Source organism: Chiloscyllium plagiosum, unplaced genomic scaffold, assembly GCF_037043375.1.
Source record: "Chiloscyllium plagiosum isolate Xiang-an unplaced genomic scaffold, Cpla_swu_hap1 HiC_scaffold_15, whole genome shotgun sequence".
Taxonomy (NCBI): domain Eukaryota; kingdom Metazoa; phylum Chordata; class Chondrichthyes; order Orectolobiformes; family Hemiscylliidae; genus Chiloscyllium; species Chiloscyllium plagiosum.
In genome coordinates this window covers 68,775,454-68,790,752 of record NW_028270153.1, presented here as the reverse complement: position 1 = coordinate 68,790,752, position 15,299 = coordinate 68,775,454, and the positions used below count along the sequence as shown (strand labels likewise).

Genomic DNA, 15,299 nt, shown 5'->3' with positions numbered 1-15,299 from the left:
AGCTTTGCCTGACTCCAGGTGTGAATTAGAAAATTTTCCCATTCAGATCAGTTCATAGGCAGAAACAAATCCCTTTTGTATATGGGAACAAAGTAACCCAGTTTACATGGTCAAAGAAAATCAAAGGCAAGGGATGCATAACTGAACTCTGCAACCTCGCTGATTCGAGATTAGGAATTAAGTGCTGAATGGTCTCTTGTTAGATTTGGATCATTAGCCATGAATACCCACTGTTAATGGTTTGCTTCTAAAAGTTAAGCATTTCCCTTCATATTTGTAAAGATCAAATGTCAGTAGAATACTGAATCCCTATTTGATAGTCCTCATGCATTCACCTGTTACATGACTTAGGCAATTTCTGTTACAAATGGAGAAGAAAGATCGAGAATGTCAGGAAATAGATAATGACATCTATGAATTGGAAGGGTTTAAAGGGTTATGGGCCAAATTATGGCAAATGGGACTAGATTTATTTAGGATATCTGGTCAGCATGGATGAGTTCAACCGAAGGGTCTGCTTTCATGCTGTATATCTCTATGACTCTGTCATTTTCCCTTGTTGGAGAGTCTCAGACAAGAAGGCACAAGTTTTCAGAGTAAAGGGTGGCCCTTTTAAGACATAGGTAAGGAGGAATTTTTGCCGTCAAGATAGTGAATTTGTGGAATCTGTTCTCACAGAGAGCTGTCAGAGCTCGACGTATTCAGGGCGGGGTTCGTCTGATTTTTAATCATAAGATCACCAAGGGTTATGTGGGAAAGGCTGAAAAATGGAGTTGAGGATTATCAGATCAGTTATGATCTCATTGGGTCTACTCTGCCACTCAATGTTGAATGGCCGCCTTCTGCTCCTATGTCTTATGGTCTTGTAGTGTTGAAGAATGTGGTGCTGGAAAAGCACAGCAGGTCAGGCAGCATCCGAGGAGCAGGAGAATCGATGTTTCAGGCATAAGTCCTTCATCAGGTCTTATAGTGTTGCTTGTATGTTTATGGTGTGACTTTACGAGGAAGGCCAGGAATCTGTTGCTTGTTTTTCCACTTAAAATCGAGCACATTAGTCAATTTTTTTCCCCCTCACCACCACCAAAACTCCTCCCTTTGAGCAGCTGTTCCAAAATTTGGCCTGGATGGCACAGGGAAACTTGGAAGGAGATGTAATGTATAAATTCGGTCCAATAATATACTTCTTCCATTCTTAACAGTGCAATTAATTTCTTTTTGTGAGCTTGAACTGAGACATTTTTCAACTTAACAACACAACACTTAGAATCAGTAGAACAGTGTAAAACCCTACTGTGCAGCTCATCAGTGATTTTTTTCCATATTCTCACATAGAATTTTTAATGTGTCCCTTGCAAGCAACTGTAAAAACAAGGATAATGGACTATTCTGAATAGCTTTTTAAAAAAAATCATTCCTGGGATCAGGGTGTTGCAGGCCATGGTAATTGCTCAGAGGGTAGTTAAGAGTCAACCACATTGCTGTGGGTCTAGGGCACATGTAGGCCAGACCAAGTAAGGATGGCAGTTTCCTTCCTTAAAGGCCATTAGTGAATTAAATATGTTTTACTGAGAATCAGCAATGGATTCAGCAGTGGAGTCATGGTCATCATTAGGCTCTTAATTCCAGATTTAAAATGAATTCAAATTCCACCATCTGTCATGGCAGGATTCAAACTTGAGTCTCCAGAACATTATCTGGGTTAATAGTCCATGAGGCCCCCAAATAGAATTTGAACAGAAAGTAGTATATTCTGGGCTCACATTGTCACAAATTATGGATTGAAACTTTATTGCTGGAACAGCACAGCAGGTCAGGCAGCATCCAGGGAACAGGAGATTCCTGTTCCCTGGATGCTGCCTGACCTGCTGTGCTGTTCCAGCAATAAAGTTTCAACTTTGATCTCCAGCATCTGCAGACCTCACTTTCTCCACAAATTATGGATTGCTGACTTGTAAGGACTGGGAAAGAATCACATCAATTCATGACTCAAAACTTCTGAAATTTCAATTTTATGAAAGTTTAGAACACAGTGGGAGCATAGCCGTATATTATGCACTGAGATGGACTGATAGAGGGAGGACATTGGGTAAAATTCCCATTTCGTCTAACCTCACGATTGCATTTCTTTAATGGATCAGTTTATATACCTTTAAAATTCAACACAGATAAGGAGATCTTGAAGTTTAATCCTCTACACCTTAAAACTGAGGTGTTATAATTTGGCTCTCTGGCTACTGCTTAATCTCATCTATTTCTTCACCAATAGAGCCCACTGTGCGTGCTGAATTGATGGAACAGGTCCCCCATCTTGCCATGTTCCTCCAGGAGAACCGACCTTCTTTCCCAACTGCTTTTTCAAAGTACCTAGTTCCCATTGTTGTAAGATACCTCACTGACCCCAATAACCAGGTAAGACAACAAGATTGCTTGGTATACAGATTTAATAATTGGTGTCAGGTGGCACTGTGTGCTCTTAAAAGAACTGAAATGCACTGTACACGGTTCCAACACTACTGAATGTTACAAATCTAGGATTACTGTATTTAAATAGAGGACTGCCTAACTCTGTAATGTTCTTGTTTAAAATGTTGCTGAACAGTATTCATCTGCAGTTGAGTGGAAGGGTCTGGTCTTGGAGTTACTCAATTATTTGCTAATGTTGTTATTCAGCACTTTAAAACTGTCGAGCAGTTCATGATGCCTGGTTTTGGCTTGACGTCTCTACATGTTGATAACACTTGTGTAGTCCAGTACAAATTCACCAGTTTTTCAGGTTTGGGTATACTCTCCTCATAATTAGTTTCACTGCAATTGTATTCACAGGTAAAATCTTTGCTTCTATCAATCCAGACACATGTTATGTGCAAAGTCATCTGGAAGTTAATGCTTCCAAGGTAAATTAATAGAACATTGAACAATACAGAACGGGAACAATGCCTCGGCCTAACACGTTTGTGAAAGCCATGATGCTAATCTAAACTAATCCCATCTGCCTGCATGTAATAGCCAATGGCTTCCAACTGAGACTTTAATTTTTCTCATTAGGGGAGTTGATGGCCTCGTGCTATTATTGCTGGACTGTTAATCTAGAGATACAATTTAACAAACTCTGGAATTAAGGGTCTAATGATGATGTGGAATGTTGGAACGACTGATTTAGTTCACTAATGTCCTTTAGGGAAGGAAACTGCCTTCCTTACTTAGTTTGGCCTACATATGATTACAGACCCACAGCAATGTAATTGACTCTCAACTGCCCTCTGGGCAATAAATGTTGACCGAACTAGTAACACCCTGATATATTAATGAATTTTAAAAAAGGACCATGTCCGTCTATTCCCTTCCTATTCACGACGGTCTAAATGCCTTTTAAACTTTGCTAACATATCTGTTTCTACCACCTCCCCTGGTAGCGCATTCCAGGTACCTGCTACCCATTGTATAAGATTAAAAAAAACTCTTTTGCATATCCCCCTTAAACTTTTCATTCTCACCTTAAACAATTCTTGCCATTTTTTACACTTCCACACTGGGAAAAAGATTATGATATGAGTAATTAATTTCACATGTATCTGGAGAGGTACAATGAAAAATGTTTTATCACCACAATCCAGCGCCATTTTGAGTTGCAAAAAGAATAAAAAGAAATTACATAAATAGAGTTTATCTTTGTACAAGGGTTTATCAAACACAGCTCCAGGACATCTGCAAGATGTCCAAGGCCTCAAGAGGTTCCTGCGCTTCAGCCTTACTGCAGTCAAGGTCCCCTGTTCTGGGCACCACCACTGCTGCAGCCGATGACCCGCTGAGCTCTACAGCAGAAAACAACCCACCAAATCAATGACCAAGCCAGTTTTGTATCCAATTTGTCAATTTACCATGGGTCCCATGTGACTTAATCATCTGGACTAGCTTACGATGAGGAATCTTATCAAATGCTTTAGAAAAGATTGGGGCAAGGCGAATTTTGATGGAATTAGACATGTACTTGCAGGGGTTGGTTGGAGTAGTTTATTTGCAGGCAAGGGGACCTCTTACAAGTGGGAGGCCTTTAAAAATGAGATGGTTAGAGTTCAAAGTCTCTATGTTCCAATGAGTGTGAAGGACAGAGTTGGCAGGAATAGAGAACCCTGGATGACAAGAGATATTGAAGCTTTGACCAGAAAAAAGGGGGAGACATGGCTAAGGTACAGGAATCAAGGGAATCCCTGGAGATAGTAAGACCATAAGTCATGGGAGCAGAAATTGGGCCTTTCAGTCTGCTCCACCATTCAATCATGGTTCATAGGTTTCTCAACTTCATTCTCCCACTTTCTTCCTCTAACCCTTGATCCCCTTGACAATCAAGAACCTATCTATCTGTGTCTTAAATATACTCAATGATCTGGCTTGCGCAGCCTTCTGTGGCAGTGAATTCCATAGATCTACCACTCTATGGCTGAAGAAGTTTCTCCTTATCTCCATTCTAAAGGGTTTTATCTTTACTCTAAAGCTGTGCTGTCAGATCCTAGTCTCTCCTATCAGTGGAGACATCTTCCCAAATTCACTCTGTCAGGCCATTCGGTATTCTGTAAGTTTGAATTAGATCCCCCCTCATCCTTCTAAACTCAATCAAGTGCAATCTCAGAGTCATTAATTGTTCCTCATATGTTCAGCTTTTCATTCCTGGGTTCCTGGGACCATTCTCATGAACGTCCTCTGGACCCAGTCCATGACCAATACGTCCTTCCTGATGTATGGGACCCAAAACTACGCACAATACTCTAAATCTGTTCTGACCAGAGCTTTACATAGCCTCAGACGTATGTTCCTGCTTTTATGTTCAAGTCCTCTCAAAATAAACGCCAACATTGTATTTGCCTTCCGAACTACTGACTCAACTTGCAAGTTTACCTTGAGAGAATCCTCAACTAGAACTCCTAAGTCTAGTAGTGATAAACGGCTCCATTTCGGAATGGCAGGCAGTGACCATTGGGGTACCGCAGGGATCAGTGCTGTGACCGCAGCTTTTTACAATATATGTTGATGATACAGATGATGGTATTAGTAAAAACATTAGCAAATTTGCTGATGATACTAAGCTGGGTGGCGGGGTGAAATGTGAGGAGGATGTTGGGAGATTACAGGGTGACCTGGACAGGTTAGGTGAGTGGTCAGATGCATGGCAGATGCAGTTTAATGTGGATATATGTATGGTTATCCACTTTGGTGGCAAGAACAGAAAGACAGATTACTACCTAAATGGAATTAATTTAGCTAAAGGGGCAGTACAAAGAGATCTGGGTGTTCTTGTACAACAATCAATGAAGGTAAGCATGCAGGTACAGCAGGTAGTGAAGAAGGCTAATAGTATGCTGGCCTTCATAGCAAGAGGGATTGAGTATAGAAGCAAAGATGGTCTTCTGCAACTGTACAGGGCCCTGGTGAGACCACACTTCGAGTACTGTGTGCAGTTCTGGTCTCCAAATTTGAGGAAAGATATTCTGGCTATTGAGGGAGTGCAGCGTAGGTTCACGAGGTCAATTCCTGGAATGGCGGGACTACCTTACGCTGAAAGACTGGAGCGACTGGGCTTGTATACCCGTGAGTTTAGAAGACTGAGAGCGGATCTGATTGAGACATATAAGATGATTAAAGGATTGGACAATCTGGAGGCAGGAAACATGTTTCCGCTGATGGTGAGTGCCGAACCAGAGGACACAGCTTAAAAATATCGGGTAGACCATTTAGGACAGAGGTGAGGAGAAACTTCTTCACCCAGAGAGTGGTGGCTGTGTGGAATGCTCTGCCCCAGAGGGCAGTGGAGGCCCAGTCTCTGGATTCATTTAAGAAAGAGTTGGATCGAGCTCTCAAGGATAGTGGAATCAAGGGTTATGGAGATAAGGCAGGAACAGGATACTGATTAAGGATGATCAGCCATGATCATATTGAATGGTGGTGCAGGCTCAAGGGCAGAATGGCCTGCTCCTGCACCTATTGTCTATTGTCTCTTCACATATAAGACTTATGAATTTTCCACCCGTTTAGAAAATAGTCCATGCGTCTATTCTTCTTACCAAAATGCATGACCTCATACTTTCCCACATTGTATTCCATTTGCCTCTCCTTTGCCCAATCTTCTCACCTGTCCAAATCCTTCTGCAGCCTCCCTGCCTCCTCAATATTACGTGTCCTTCTGCTTATCTTTGTATCGTCTGCAAACTTAGCCAGAATGCCGTCACTTCCTTCATCTAGATCATTAATGTATAAAGTGAAAAGTTGTGGTCCCAACTTGAGCCTTGTGGAACACCATTTGTCACCGGCTGCTATCTTGAGAAAGACTCCTTTATCCCCACTCTCTGCTATTTGCCAGATAGCCAGTTACTAGAGGTCACTGGTTAAAGGTGAGAATGGAAACATTGAAGGGAGATATGCATGTAAAGTTTTTTAAGCAGAGGGTGGTGGTACCTGGAACGCATGCCAGCGAAGATGGTAGAGATGGATACAATAGTGTAATTTAAGATCTGTCTCGATAGATACATGAATGGGCGGGGAGCAGAGCGGTACAGATTCTGCGAAAATAGGCGACATGTTTAGATAGAGGATCTGAATCAGCACAGGCTTGGAGGGCCAAAAGGCCTGTTCTTGTGCAGTAATTTTCTTGGTTTTTTTTTTGTTCTATCCATGGCAGCACCTTGCCTCTAACAGAAAGGCTCTTACCTTATTCAGTAGCCTCCTGTGCGGCACCTTGTCCAAGACCTTCTGGAAGTCCAGGTAGACAACATCCATTGGCTCTCCTTGGTCTAACCTGCTCGTTACCTCCTCAAAGAATTCTAGCAGATTTGTCAGGCATGACATCCCCTTGATGAAACCATACTGACTTTGCCCTATTTTATCATCTATTTCCAAGTAGTTAGAAATCTCATCCTTCACAAGGGACTCCAAAATCTTAGCCATGACTGAGGTGAGGCTAATTGGCTTGTAATTTTCTATCTTTTGCCTTACTCCCTTTTTAAATAGGGTGTCAGGTTTGCAATTTTCCAGTCCTCTGAGACTCTCCCTGACTCTAGTGATTCCTGAAAGATCACCACTAACACCTCAACTATCTCTTCAGCTATCTCCTTTATAACTCTGGAGTATAGTCCATCTGGTCCAGGTCGTTTATCCACTTTTAGACCTTTTAGTTCTTCTAGCACCTTCTCCTTGGTGGCCACTGTACCGAACTCTGCCCCCTCACTCTCTTGAATTTTTGGGATATTCATCGTGTCTTCTGATGTGAAGTAATTATTCAGTTCCTCAGCCATTTGCTTGTTAGAACATAGAAGAATACAGCGCAGTACAGGCCCTTCGGCCCTCGATGTTGAGCCGATCCAAGCCCACCTAACCTACACTAGCCCACTATCCTCCATATGCCTATCCAATGCCCGCTTAAATGCCCATAATGAGGGAGAGTCCACCACTGCTACTGGCAGGGCATTCCATGAACTCACGAATCGCTGAGTAAAGAACCTACCCCTAACGTCTGTCCTACCCCCCCTTAATTTAAAGCTATGCCCCCTTGTAATAGCTGATTCCATACGTGGAAAAAGATTCTCACTGTCGACCCTATCTAAACCCCTAATCATCTTGTACACCTCTATCAAGTCACCCCTAAACCTTCTTTTCTCCAATGAAAACAAGTGCCTCAGCCTTTCCTCATACGATCTTTCTACCATACCAGGCAACATCCTGGTAAACCTCCTCTGCCCCCGTTCCAGTGCCTCCACATCCTTCCTATAGTATGGCGACCAAAACTGCAACAATACTCCAGATGCGGCCGTACCAGAGTCTTATACAACTGCAACATGACCTCAGTACTCCGGAACTCAATTCCTCTACCAATAAAAGCCAGTACGCAATATGCCTTCTTCACCGCACTATTTACCTGGGTGTTCCCCACTACTATCTCTCCAGTGTCATTTTCCAGCAGCCCAATGTGCACTTTTGCTTCTCTTTTGCTCTTTTTGCCTCTCTTTTGCTCTTTACATATCTAAAGAAACTCTTACAGCCTTCCTTTATATTACTGGCTAGCTTAACCTCCAATTTATTCTTCTCCCTCCTTATTTCTTTTTTGTTGTCCTCTGTTATCTTTGTAAGTTTTTCAATCCTCTGGTTTCCCACTACCCTTGCTGCCACATATGCTTAGCGAGTTTTGAGAAGATTTGTAGCTCAGGTTGAGGTTCTGAATGTAGGTTTGCTCGCTGAGCTGGAAGGTTCGTTTCCAGACATTTTGTCACCCAACTAGGTAACATCTTCAGTTGGCCTCAAGCAAACCTACATCCACATTATATGCTTTGTCTTTTGCTTTTATGCTATCCCTAACTTCCCCAGTCAGCCATGCTTTCCTCATCATCACTGTAACAGGCTTCATTTTCCTCAGGATGGATCTCTGCTGTGTCTCCTGAATTATTCCCAGATATTCCTGCCATTGCACTTCCACTGTCTTTTCTGCTAGGCTCCTGTCCCAGTTAATTCTGCCCAGCTTCTCCCTCATGCCTCTGTGGTTGCCTTTATTCAGGTGTAATCCTGTTACCTCTGATTCTATCTTCTCCCTCTCAAATTGCAGATTAAATGTAATCATATTATGACCACTGCCTCCGAAGGGTTCCATGACCTTTGGCTCCATTATCAAGTCTGCCTCATTGCGTAACTCTAACTCCAGTATTGCCTGTTCCCTAGTGGGGCCCACCACAAACTGCTCCAAAAAGCCATCTTGGAGACATTCCACAAATTCCTTTTCTTGTAGCAACTACCAACCTGATTTTCCCAGCCCACTGGCACATTGAAATTCCCCTTGATCACTGTAACCTTGCCTTTCCAACACACCCTTTCTCCTGGTGTATTTTGCACCCCAGCTCCTGACTATTGTTTGGAGGTCTGTACGTAACTCCAACTATGTTTTTTTTACCTTAGCGGTTCCTCACTTCTACCCACTCAGATTCTACGCCATCTGACCCTACTCCTTTCTTACTATTGATTTGATTTCAGTTCTTACTAATACGGCAACTCCATCCCCTCTGCCCACCTACCTGTCCTTTTCAATAGGATATATATGCTTGAATGTTCAGCTCCCAATCCTGATCCCTTTGCAGCCACATTTCTGTGATGCCCACCACTTCATACCTGCCAATTTTGATCTACGCCACAAGATAATTTATCTTATTCCTTATACTGTGTGTATTCAGATGTAACACCTTCAGTCCTGTAGTAACTGTCACTCTTCTCATTGTCCTTCGTTTGTCCAGTGTGCTTGAAGTTTGATTGCTAACTCTTTCCAAACACTGTGTCCTATTTGTGTCTGTGCTGGAGACTTTAATAACCTCTCCTGAGTTCTCCTTCCTTACTTTTATGTTTTCCCACACAGTTGAATCCAGCCCAACAGATGTTAACCTCCTGCTTTGCTTCCTATTGGGGGAAGGTTTGCCCTTCCCTTGTCCCCTCTTTCCCAGTTTAAAGTCCTGTTGTCCCGCCTATTTATCCTTTTCACTAGAACATTGGTCCCAGCTTCGTTCAGGTGGAGACCGTCTCAGCGGTACAAATCCCTCCTGTTCCAATACTGATGCCAGTGCCCCATGAAAAGGAACTCCTTTTCCCCACACCACTCTTTTAGCCATGTGTTTACATTCCTTTTTCTCATGTCCCTATGCCAATTTGCACATGGCTTGGGCAATAATTCTGAAATGATAACCTTTGAGAACCTGTTCTTTAATTTGGTTCCTAGCTCCTGATAATCTCTCAACAGGTCCTCTTTTCTAGTATTGCCTATATTGTTTGTTCCAGCATGGATCACAACAACTGGATCCTCTTCCTTCCTTTCCAATATCCTTTCAAGCCATTCAAAGATATCCCTTACCCTGACACCAGGCAGAGAATGCACTATGCAGGACTCTCGATCCTGCTTACAAAGAATACTATCACCCTAATTATATACTCCTGTACAACTATCACTTGTGTTTTTGCTCCCACCTCTTGAAGGTCTCCCATACGACGGTGCAGTGGTGTTTTGGCTCATCCTCCCTGCAGCCCTTTACCTCATCCACACTGGGAGCAAATATCTCGTACCTGTTGGACAAGGTCAAGAGCTGAGGCTAATCTGTTCCTGATTGCAGGGGCCCTCTATCTGCCTTGCTTGCAGTCACACCCTGCTGTCCCTGGTTACTGACTATATTTGATGTACTTAATCTACCAGGTGTGACTGCCTCCTGATACAAAGCATCCGGGTAAAAATCTCCCTCCTGGATGTGCCGCATTGTTTGAAGCTCAGATTCCAGCTCGTCACTTCTGAGCTGGATTTCTTCTAACAACCAATGGTAGCTGCAGATGTGGTCTCTGCAGTTCGCAATAGGACCAACCAGCTTCCACATCATACAGGGACAGCACATCACCCGTCCAGCCATTTCTACTTTGTTAATTACTTGATTAACTTTTTTTTATCATGAGTTAATAAAATTTATTGATACTTCTTTCTTGAATTCAGTGCAGATTCCCTACCAGCCAATCGAGTCACTGCTTCCCTGTGATATCACTCTCGTTTTTTTCCACTACAGTGCCCCGAGTTTTGGTACTCTTATACTTGCATCTGCTCTGCTGCTCTGCCTTCCAACAGCTTCCCGCCACTTAGGTGGATATAGGGGACACCGGGGTTTATGGAAGAAGGAAATCAGGAGAGCAAAAAGGAGGCAAGAGATTGACTTGGCTGAGAAGATTAGGGTGACTCCACAGAGGTAATTTAAGTATATTAAAGGAAAAAGAATAACTTGAGAGAGAGAACAGGACCCGTCAAGGGCCAAGGTGGACATGTATTTCAAAAGTAAATAGGGCGGAAGGTAAAAGAGATGGAGGAGTGGCATTGCTAATCAGGGATAGTATCACAGAAAGGAAGATCGTCGAGGAGGGTTTGTCAATTGAGTCAGTGTGGGTGGAAGTCAGAAACCCAAAAGGATACGTCACTTTATTGGGAGTTTTCTGTAGACCCCTCAGTAACAACAGAGACACGGAGGAGCAGATTGGGAGGCAGATTTTGGAAAGATGTAGAACTAGCAGGGTTGTTATCATGGTGACATCAACTTCCCTAATATTGATTGAAACCTCCTCCTTGCAAATAGTTTGGATGGAGCAGATTTTGTTAGGTATGTCCAGGAAGAATTCCTGACTTATTATGTAGATAGGCCAAGTAGAGGAGAGGCCATATTGGATTTGGTGCTCGGCAGCAAATCAGGTCAGGTGTCAGTTCTCACAGTGGGAGAACATTTCGGTGATACTGATCACAATTCCCTGACCTTTACTGTAGTGATGGAGAGGGATAGGAGCAGACGGTATGGGAAAGTATTTAATTGGGGGAGGGGGAAATCGCAATGCCATTAGGCAGGAACTATAGAGCATAAATTGGGAACAGATGTTCTCCAGGAAATGCACGACAGGAATGTGGAGGTTGTTTAGGGAGCACTTGCTGCGAGTGCTGGGTAGGTTTGTCCCACGGAGGCAAGGAAGGGATGGTAGGGTGAAGGAACCTTGGACGACGAGATGTGGAACATCTAGTCAAGAGGAAGAAGGAAGCTTACTTGAGCAAGCAAGGATCAGATAGGGCTCTGGAGGATTACAAAGTAGCCAGAAAGGAACTGAAGAATGGAGTTAGAAGAGCTGGAAGGGAGCATGAAAAAACCTTGGTGGGTAGGATGAAGGAAAACTGCAAGCTTTCTACGCTAACGTGACGAACTGAGGACGGCCAGAGTGAGGGTAAGGTAGATCAGGGATAGTGGAGAGAACTTGTGCCTGGAGTTGGAGATGGTAGGGGAGGTGCTTAATGAATACTGTGCTTCAGTATTCACTAGTGAGAGGGATTTTGGCATTTTTGAGAACAGCTTGAAACAAACTTAAATAGGTTGATGTTGAGAAGGAGAATTTGCTGAAAATTTGGAAAAATATGAGGTTTGATAAATCCCTGAGCCAGATAGGATATATCCAAGGTTATTACGGGAAGTGACGGAAGAGATTGCTGTGCCTTTGGAACTGATCTTTGCGTCCTCACTGTCCACTGTAGTATTACCAGATATTGGAGGGTGGAAGCTGTTCTTCCCTTGTTGAAGAAAGGAAATAGGGATAACCCTGAGATTTACAGACCAGGAAATCTTATATCAGGGGTGGGCAAATTATTGGAGGATTCTGAGAGACCGGGTTTATGATTATTTGGAAAAGTACAGTTTGATTCAGAATCATAGAATCCCGACAGTGTGGTAAGAGGCCCTTCGGCCCTGCAGGTCCACATTGACCCTCTGGAGTGTACCCCTCCAGACCTATTTCCCAATACAAATAGAAGATCATTTATCTGAAATGCTTGGGACTGGCTATTTTTCAGAATTCGGAATTTTTCAGTTTTCAGAATAGTGACAGTTTCATGGTGAACTTTTTAAAAATCTTACCGGAGAAGCAGACTTCTAACTAAGAACGTGCTTAGGCACGCCCTCCCATCGCATCTGAGTGACACGCATAGAGTGAATGTCGACTTGGGGGTGTTCACGGAGAAACCCCAGGCCTGTTGGTGCTTGGCCACATGCCGCCCCCCCCCCCATGTCGCATCTGAGTGACACACACCAAGTGGGTGTTGACTTGGTTTCACTGTTTGCTCACCAAACAACCTTGTTAATGAGGAAAAAAACTTCACAAAAAAACCTTCGGATTTCAAAGCTTTTCGGTTTTTGGATGTTTGGATAAAGGATCTTCTACATGTACTCTACATTTACCCCTGACTAATGCACCTAACTTGGACGTCCCTGAACACTACGGGCAATTTAGCATGGCCAGTTCACCTAACCTGCGCATCTTTGGGTTGTGAGAGGGAACCAGACCACCCAGAGGAAACCCACTTAGACACAGGGATAATGTACAATCTCCACACAGTCACCTGAGGCTGGAATCAAACCCAGATCCCTAGCAGTATGAGGTACATGCCTCATTATACGAAGGATGTGGAAGCTTTAGAGAGAATGTAGAGGAAATTTACCAAGTTGCTGCCTGGACTGGAGGGCATGCCTTATGAAGGTTGAGGGAGCTAAGGCTTTTCTCATTGGAGCGAAGAAGGATGAGAGGTGACTTGATAGCGATGTACAAGATGGTGAGAGGCAGAGGTGGAGTGAATAGCCAGAGACTTTTGCCCAGGGCGGAAATGGCTATCTCACGATGGGAGTGGCACAGTGGCTCAGTGGTTATCACTGCTGCCTCACAGCGCCAGGGACCTAAGTTCAATTCCAGCCTCGGGTAACTGTCTGTGTGGAGTTTGCACATTCTACCTGTGTCTGTGTGGATTTCCTCCGGGTGCTCAGGTTTCCTCCCACAATCGAAAGATGGCCATGCTAAATTGCCCATGGTGTTCAGGGGTGTGTAGGTTAGGTGCATTAGTCAGAGATGAATGTCGAATAATAGGGTAGGGGTATAGGTCTGGGTGGATTACTCTTCAGAGGGACAGTGTGGACCTGTTGGGCCAAAGGGCCTATTTCCACACTGTAAGGATTCTATCATTCTAGGAGGACGAAGGTTTGGGGGAGATGTCAGAGGTAGGTTCTTTACACAGTGTGTGGTGGGTACTTGGAATGCACTGCCAGCAGTAGTAGTTTAATCAGATACATTAGGGACATTTAAACAATTCTTGGATAGGCGTGTAGATGATAGTAAAATGAAGGGTTTGTCATTGAGTAGGATAAAAGGTCGGCACTAACATCAAGGGCCAAAGACCCTGTACTGTGCTGTACTGTTCTGCGTACTATGTGTGTGCAGAACCACAGGAGATGGGCGAGATCCTCAATGAATATTTCTCCTCTGAGTTCACTGTGGAGAAAGGCATGAAAACTTGGGAACTTGGGGAAGTTAGTGGTGATATCTTAGGGACTGTCCACATCACAGTAGAGGAGGTGTTGGACGTATTAGAATGTATGAAAATAGATAAATCTCCTGTCCTGACCAGATATATCCAAGAACACTGCAAGAGGCTAGAGAAGAAGTTGTGCTGGCCCTGACTGATGTTTTTGCATCGTCGTTAGCCACAGGTGAGGTCCCAGAAGACTAGAGGGTAGCAAATGTGCACTTATTCATGAAGGGCTGCAAAGAAAAGCCTGGGAACTATAGACCAGTAAGCTTAACATCTGTGGTAGGTTCCTTGAGAAGATTCTGCAAGATAAGGTATACACTCATTTGGAAAGACAAGGTTTGATCAGGAGTAGTCAGCATGGCTTTGTGTGTGAGAGATCCTGCCTCACAAATTTGGTAGAGTTCTTTGATGAAGTGACTAGGCGGTAGACATAATCTATATGGATTTCAGTAAGGCCTTTGATAAGTTTGCACATGATAGGCTGCTCTGGAAGATTAGATCACATGGAATCCAGGGGCAACTGGCAAAATTGGTACACAATTGGTTTGGTGGTAGAAAGCAGAGTGGTGGGAAGGATGCAGGATCCTGGAACCAGTAATGACCAGAAGCAATGAGAATGAACTGTGGGAGCACTGATCGACACCATTAGGTCCAATCACTCAGTGAGATGGACCAATATTCCTGCACAGCAGGCTGACTGCTCAGAATGCTTGCCGGACTGGAGGTCTGTGACTAATGGATTGCCTCATGGGTTGGTGCAGGGCCCAAATGAATGATTTGGATGAGAATGTACAAGACCTGATTATTATTTTCTGATGATGACACTAAACTAGGTGGTAGCGTGGACAATGAGGAAGGTTATCAGAAACTGTTTGATGAGGAGTAATCAGCATGGCTTTGCGAGTGGGAGATCATGCCTCACAAATTTATTAGAGCTCTTTGATGAAGTGACCAGGAAGGTTGTTGATGTTGGGGCAGTAGATGTCTCTATGGATTTCAATAAGGCCTTTGATAAGGTCCACATGGTAGGCTGCGCTGGAAGGTTAGATTGCAAGGAATCCAGGGCAACCTGGCAATTTGGATGTACAATTGGCTTGTTGGTAGGAAGCATGAGTACTAGTGGAAGGATGTTTGTCAGACTGCAGGCCTATAACTAGTGGTGAGCCTCAGGAGTTGTTGCTGGGCCCCTTACTGTTTATTATCTATATCAATGATTTGGATGGGAATGTACAAGGCATGATTAGTAAGTTTGCTGTTGACACTAAAATAGGAGGTATCGTGGACAGTGAGGAAGGTTATCGGAAATTGCAGTGGGGTCTTGATCAGCTGGAGAAGTGGGCCGCGAAATAACAAATGGAATTTAACAGAGATAAATGTGAGGTCTTTCATTTTAGAAAGTCAAACCAAGGCAGGAGTTGCA

The 15,299-nt window shown here is 43.6% G+C and overlaps 1 protein-coding gene across 2 annotated transcripts in view; it reads left to right on the top strand.

The window, feature by feature from the left end:
- Positions 1-15,299, top strand: part of ppp4r1l (protein phosphatase 4, regulatory subunit 1-like) — a 150,391-nt gene that overhangs the window by 48,693 nt on the left and 86,399 nt on the right. For both annotated transcript variants that reach the window (XR_006314608.2, XM_043710084.2), the window contains exon 5: positions 2,267-2,409. Coding sequence is in view for 1 of the 2 variants with exons in the window: in XM_043710084.2 (XP_043566019.2) it covers positions 2,267-2,409 (143 nt within the window). In the remaining variant the exon portion in view is untranslated. The remainder of the gene's footprint in view (positions 1-2,266; positions 2,410-15,299) is intronic.